Here is a 7,883-nt window from a genome sequence, read left to right on the forward strand (position 1 = left end):
CTTTTATAAATCTAATAAAATTTTGTTTTAGATTTCCACTTTTAATTTCTAAGTTAGTTTCAGTCTTATTTTCTAAGTGTTGCTAGTCATAATTTGAAGTCTTCACAGAAAAATCTGCTATGAAAAGCCAGATGTCAAGTCTGTGTTTACAATTATGGCAGATGCTATGTTTTGGATGTTTCCTTACCCATAACAAGATACAGTTGCAGTGAATTGTGAATTATATATAATTTGAATGTAAACAGTACACCATGTATTCTTCCATGTTAACTCTTACCTCATTTATATCATGTTCACCCCACAAACTTGAGTGAGACAACAGCAAATGCAGAACAACATATGTATTACGTAATGTTTACATTCGCATTATTCTCATGCTGAATAGTGACACAATCAGAAATGAAGAACAGCATCTAGTTTCTAGAATTGATTTTTAAATCTTCTACAACTATAAATTCTGTGCAGGCAAGTTACGTGGTTATAAATGTTTGAAAGAGAAAATTTATTTACAAAATAACCTTGCTCAAGCTCGAATGCTATGATTATGACCTGAACCCGACTACTGTAGCCGTATCTTCATCTTTGTATCTTCATCTTTGTATCTCATGTTAGACTGAACCAACCTTGTTGCAGTTTGGAAGTGTGGTGTGGTGTACAACTTATCTCCCTGTTGAATTTAATGCCTCATTTTCCATGTGTGGCTCAGATTCAAGAGCAGCTTAGATCACTCAAATATGGTATATTTTATCCCTCAAGTACAGGATCAATATATGTACTCTTGCAATGTGTATAGTGCACATTTATTTGAATTTTTTTTTAATGAGTGTTCCATCCACAAGAACAATTCCATTATCATATAGGATTTGCTCTGTTTCTCCACAACTAAACACTAGAAATCTTTTGTCAGTAACAGCCTCATCATTAACTTTCAAAAAGCTACTACCTTCAGTTAATTTCAAAATGCCTTCACTCAGCCAAATCTCTGAGCTAGTGCCAGGGTTCTATGTCATCCCAGTAGCTTTCTTCTTTCTGTACACAATTCGTTTTTGGATTTCTCATAATTTGACATATTTGTGGCAAAGCTAAATCTTTATCTTTCAGATCAAACTTTCTCTTTGAAAATTCGGGAAACAGGCACTGTCTATTCTTTGTGGATTCTTTTCCTGCAGTTATGTATTTATTTCTTAATCTGCTTTGTGAGGTGGGCAAAAATGTTGCTGTTGAGCCATGAACCTGCCATTTGCAATTTTTAAATGGTCTCAGCATTTACTCCATTTGGAATTTACACACAACAAATTCATATGATCATCACATTTCCCCTACACCTAGTAGTGATGACCATCTTTGAGAAGATATGGCTTCTCTCTTGTCATTGTAATTATTCCATTACAGTGTATAGATGTGAAACAGCTTTTGCCCACGAAACTATATGGAAATGTAGGTTGTTGGAGGAAACTGGGAGTGGTGGGGGGGAGAGCCCACTGCCTGACACCTTGAAAATGTGTTCACTGCCAGTGAATGACTGATGTAAATTAACAATTGGGGAGGTTCTAGTCAGTAAACCAACAATGCAAAACTGCTTGGTTGGAAGTCGGACAGTACCTGCCACACCTACAAAAGGGTTGGAAACAACATGGTTGGAAAGCACACATAGCCAAAATTTGCACCATTAGGAAACTATAATTTCTATATTCATAATAAAAGCTAAAACCTAATTACAAAGGGACTTTCATGCTTTTGTGCAATGGGTAGTTTATGTACATGAATAAAAAAATATATTAAAAACAAAGATTCCAAGACTTACCAAGCGGGAAAGCGCCGGCAGACAGGCAAATGAACAAAACACACAAACACACACACAAATTACTAGCTTTCGCAATCGATGGTTGCTTCTTCAGGAAGGAGAGGGAAAGACAAAAGGATGTGGGTTTTAAGGGAGAGGGTAAGGAGTCATTCCAATCCCGGGAGCGGAAAGACTTCCCTTAGGGGAAAAAAAGGACAGGTGTACAATCGCACGCACACACACGCACGCACACACACACACACACACACACACACACACACACACACACACACATCCATCCGCACAGACACAAGCAGACATATTTAAAGGCCTTTGTTTTTAATATATTTTTCCCATGTGGAAGTTTCTTTCTATTTTATTTACATCATCATTAATTTGAATAAAAACATAATTAGCAATACTGCATGATTTTACTAAATCATTAATAGTGACCAAAATTTATTATTAACAACCTAACAGGCACAAAATTCTAATGGAAAATTACTTTGCCCTTTTTGGTGCAATTAGTTTTCTCATATGTTGTGTAAAATTCAAATTATGGGCAGTTATACTTAGGAAAAATGTTAATTAGCTGAAAAATAACATAATAAATCACATTAAACATGTGCTATAAAAATATGTTGTCTGAAATTCTGAAGCTGCTATGGGAGAAAAACAGAAAGAAAAATGTTGTCTAAAAATTGTACAGGAACCGAACTGAGTTGTAAGAGCTAAAAGACATGAAGGGGCAGAGCACTTGAGAAGAGAGTGAGACAAAGTTGTTGTCCATCTCAGATGTTATATCATCTGTATGTTGAGCAAACTGTGAAATCTGGAAAGAGAACCAAAACTTAGGGAGAATAAATAAAAACACTGGAAGTTTGCCAATGACGTGATTATGCTAGAGGTGGCAAAGGAGTTACAAAAGCAATTGAGTGAAATGAACCGTGTTTTGAAAGATGTTAAGAGATGAGTATCAATGAAAGTAAAGCAGTAGTAATGGAATATAGTCAAATTAAATCAGGTGATGCTGAGTGAATTAGATTAAGAAACAAGCACTACAATCTAAAATAAGTACTGTTATTTGGGCTGCAGAATAAATTGGCAATGACCAAAGTAGACAGGATATAAAATTTAGATTGGCAATGGCACGAAAAGAGCTTCTAAAAACGAGAAATTTGTTAAAGTAGAGCTTAAATTTAACTGTTAGGAAGTGTTTTCTGAAAGTATTTGTTCAGAGTGTAGATTGGTAGAGAAGTGAACTGTGGATGATAAATAATTTCGACAAGAAGAGACTACAACCTTTTGAAATGCGATGCTAGAGGAGCACACTGAAGATTAGATAGATGGTTGGGATAACTGATAACGAATAAGGATGTACTGAATCAAAATGGGGAAAAAAGAGAATTATGACAACTTGACAAAAAGAATGGGTCAGGTGATAGTACACAACCTGAGACATCAAGGAATCATTAATTTGGTACAGGCGAAAAGTGTAAGGGGTTGAAATTATAGAGGCAGGCTAAAGCTTAACTACTGCAAGATTCAAATGGATGTGTGATGCAATAGTTGGGCAGAGATAAAGAGCTTTGCACTAATAGACTATTATCATATTGATAACTACATGACGTAAGTCCTTAGAATGAAGTCTACAACAAAAACATAAAAAATAGTGTGATGTGTATAATATCATCCTACCACATGCCACATAGCAATTTTGTGTGGCTGTCTTCTTGAATTAATTAAATAAGGTTTTGATGAAATATGTATAAAAAATATTTTATCAGTGAAATGTGATGTTGCCGACTAAAGTGAGTAAACTGATGTACTTCATAGAGTTTTTTGTCTAAAGTATTCCTCATTTCTTCATTTCCATTGCTAAATAATTACTATTTTTTAATCTGTCCATTGCCTGACCTATTAGCACCAATACAGACCTCCCAGAGGAAAAGTGTGTATTTTTTTAATATTTTGCTTATGTTCTGATAAATTAGCATTTACTTCAAATAAAATGTGTTCTTTGTACTGCATGACAAAGAGTGCATATTATTTTAGTGCAGGTTAAAGGTTCCTTACTGATCTGCACTTTGTGTAGATGGACTATATGTATTTTTCAGATATTTATAATATAATGTATTAATATAAATATGTATGTAGTGTATTAAGGCGAAACAATGATTCTAGAAAATTTGAAAAGTTTTGTGTGTGTGTGTGTGTGTGTGTGTGTGTGTGTGTGTGTGTGTGTGTGTGTGTAATATACAAATTGTAAAAAGTTATTATGCCAAAAATCTTGAATAGTATTTAATCATATACCTCATATTTTTACATGGTATTCTGATGAACATTCATGTGGGTATTAGCTATACATTTTTGTAAATGACAGTGTAAAAGTTTTCTTTTAGAACTGACTGCGAGAAAGAAAATGCTGTACTGTGCAGTGAAAATGTGCAGTATCAATCTCATTGTAACAGTCAGGTTCAGCTACATAGGCAAACAATTAGACAAATTCTTTCTGCCATATTACTTTGTCCCACACACATATATTCCAAACAAAATTTGTATACACGCTACTGTGCTGTTTTGTTTTCTTCCTCACTGCTGGTTTTACAGTAAACAGAAAAGTTATATTTATGTACTACTGACTTATAAGTAGAATAATACTACGGAATCTGAATTGTCCAAAACTTTGCAATCCCATGCATTCAGAGGTTAAAAGTAGGCAAAATACCATCATTGAAGTGACTGTCCTCACAGATCCAGCAGCTGGAGAATTCTGCTCATACATTGTACACCAGTGTCCCAACTGATTTACCCATTCACTTTAAGTAATTTCAATTCCCAAAAAAGGTTTTGTTTGCAGTAACAAAAAACTGGGCTCTAGGTTAATGAGAGGACAAAGGGTGTGTGTGGGGGGGGGGGGGGGGCATGGCTGGGCTCTAGGTTAATGAGAGGACAAAGTGTGTGTGTGTGGGGGGGGGGGGGGGGGGGCATGGCATGGCATGGCATGGACATACAGGGATGTGAGGTGGATATGGGCAGAGGCAGAGAGATGAGGGGAAATGGGGGGGGGAGATCAGTTAAGGGTGCATATTCAGATATTTAGCAACTGTGAAGAATTTGTAGGCTCACTAGTAACGTAAGAAATTTCAAAATGAATGCATATCAAAAAAGTTTTTAGTCATTCAAAATGTCAACTTGTTTTACGTGAACTAAATTATTATTAACTCTTCAATTAATTTCAGTAAAAATATATACAAAAACAATCATTTTGTTGTTAAGCAAATGTAAGGGTCCTTTTTCCTTAACTTCTGTATATGCAAACTTTATTTTTCCAAACCATCCATTCAAATGTATCTGTAATTATTCTCCTCTTATAGATACCTATGTTTCTGATATATGGCCTGCAGAAATTTTTTCTGTAGTATTCAAGGGTCAATTTGTTAGTGTCATAATTTGTATGTGCCATTGTGAACCACTGTTACGTTTATCTTCACTTTTCTTCTCCACAGTACTCAATTCGAGATGTTGTGGAGCAGGCGAGGGAGGAGGTCTTGATCCAGAAAATGGACAAACTGATGGAAGCGTGGAAGAAGTGTCGAATGTCTGAGAAACTATTGGATCTGTGGCAGTCGCGTGTACCGGAAGATGAATGGAAAAGTATTGAATATAGTATCAGGAAAAAGAGATTGGAAAAAAGAAACAAAGGGTCTCATGTCAAAATGGTAATACAAGATACGGAAGACAAAACACAAAATGGGAAGATCGGCAATGATGAGAATAATGTGCAGGAAGAAGACTAGAGAAAGAATTCTGTAGCTATGGAAGCTGCCAGAGCGCAAAAAGTAAGTTGCAGTGTGGTGTGCAGAGTGAGAGAGATCTCCACACGAATAACAACATAGTAGGTAACATGCTAGAAGAAGAATAGATTTTCTTTTTTTTTGGGGGGGGGGGGGGGAGATGGTATTATTAACATGCAAAGACAGAAATTTGTAAGATGTTAGTAGTGGCGTCAGCACATACAAAAGCATTGGGGATATGGAGGATAGAGATTTGAGCACTACATTGGGGAATTAAATTTTGTTCTCTTGTCTCTAAGAATCTGATTCCAACAGCATGTAGAGTGGGGATTAAAACAGTTATAGAGTCCTCTCTTCACTACAGAGGAAGGAACAATTCAAGTTCTGGTATTGTAAAGAAATTTGTTTGCATTTGGACACTGATTATTAGCAGCAAATATTGAGGTAACTCTGGTGATTATGAAATCTTAAATGGCATACCTGTTGAAGAAAAGATTTTACATTTCAGAGGAATAATGTGGAGCATTGTCAGAGATCTAAAGAAAAGTGTTACATGCTGTCCTCAGTAATCTTAACAAAATATCTGGGAAATATCACAATGCTGTAAGGAGTGCTGTCTAAAATATAAGATGGATTTGGAGATGATACACATTTGATAAGTGGACATTATGATGTAAACAGAAATCAGAAACAATTAGAATGTGTCTACAGTGATGAAGATAAGTCAGGGAATAATTCATATAATATAACAAAGAAATGTTTTTGATTGTGAACAATTTATTAGTGGCTATGATTCCGGTACTCTTGATGTTGACGAAACTTTTAACTGCATAGCAATGAAGGGAAAAAGTGGCATATAGTCAGGGACCCAAAGAGTTTCTCATAAACACTGGCAGCTATATTTCACACAATTTGTTGATGCAGAAAGAGTGCCATCTATATGAACATGGCTCTGCTGTGGTGTAATTTCACTAAAACAGGTTAATGATGGAAAGATAAGTGCAAATGCTGTCATTGTAAAACTGTGGGCAGTGAGAAGAAGAGGATGTAATGTAAGAAATGTCAATAGAAGTAATAGCTAGAAGACAGGAGGCAGACACCAGAATACACAGAAGGTTTATCCAACTTGGCATACATATATAGAAATAAGTGTAACTCATTATACACAGAGACTAGTTCACAGAGCAGTCATTAGGCAGACACACACTGACAGAGTGCAAGATCAACTTCTGTTTCTGGAGCCCCTTAGCTTGGCAGCATCTTTAATACTTCGATCACTTTTGACTATGGACTGACCATTCCAATACCACTCCACATTGTACAGCTTCCCCCCTATAGCGCTTGTGTACTGTAACTGCAACAACTACTAAATGTCATTCTGCAGGACCACCATATTTGAATGATTGCTCAGTCGTTGATGCATGTCATGAAAAAATATAAAAACCTTTCATAGCCTCAAAGTCCCTGTATCAACATTTCTCTAGATATTGTCCCTTCCAAATGCTTAATGTGTATTCGTCAGAGTGAAAATTCATACAGAAATGGTCACTGTGCTCTCAAGGCAGATGTGTCCTGCCTAGACCAATGAGGCAGTGTATTGGGGAGTACTACATGTGCAAAAAAAGGACCACATTTTGAAACCTTGTAAATGTCTCCCATTCTAACATATAAGTTTGAAATTTGGCTCAAAGGTGATGACAACCTTTTTCTGTAATGGTACAAATGCATGGTGATCTGCAACATCACCCTCACACCCAGTGACACTTCAGAGATCAAGTTGTTGACAAATGTGAAAAAAGACTCAGAAGTTCAGGTGAGCTTTATGTTGGCTTAATGATGTCACATTGTTATCCATTTTCATTACAATTGTACCGAGCACCACAGTGAATGTGTCACAAGTATGGGGAGGTCATCACAACCCCTCTTACCCATGTTTCATCCCTTCTTTTTATGCCTCTGTGAAGGAGGTCAGAACCATGACACCCAGTGTAAAAATTACACAGTTTTCTTTTGGGTGTCCAAAGGAAACAGTTCAGACACACTAGCATTCAGAATCCACACAAAAAGGCCTCTATGCATGGTATAAAGGTCATCAATGAAATCACCTCATACTTGGGGCATTATTCCCAAGCATTTCACCATAAAAAATGATGTCTTGCAGTGCAGTGAGCATCAGGATGAAGCTCTTGACAATGTCCGACACTTTTGCCACCCCATGGGTATTTTAACCTTACTCTAATGACATTGTGTAGTTGCAACCCCAGTGAATGTGATCTCACCTCAATGGGCTGTAGTGGAGCTGC

At 36.5% G+C, this 7,883-nt stretch overlaps 1 protein-coding gene across 1 annotated transcript in view; it reads left to right on the forward strand.

Moving 5' to 3' along the window:
- Nucleotides 1-5,583, forward strand: part of LOC126274441 (uncharacterized) — a 163,052-nt gene extending 157,469 nt beyond the window's left edge. The window contains exon 6 of the mRNA XM_049977156.1: nucleotides 5,293-5,583. Coding sequence (XP_049833113.1) covers nucleotides 5,293-5,583 — 291 coding nt within the window. The remainder of the gene's footprint in view (nucleotides 1-5,292) is intronic.
- Nucleotides 5,584-7,883: the final 2,300 nt, after the last annotated feature.

This window comes from Schistocerca gregaria, chromosome 1 (assembly GCF_023897955.1).
Source record: "Schistocerca gregaria isolate iqSchGreg1 chromosome 1, iqSchGreg1.2, whole genome shotgun sequence".
Taxonomy (NCBI): domain Eukaryota; kingdom Metazoa; phylum Arthropoda; class Insecta; order Orthoptera; family Acrididae; genus Schistocerca; species Schistocerca gregaria.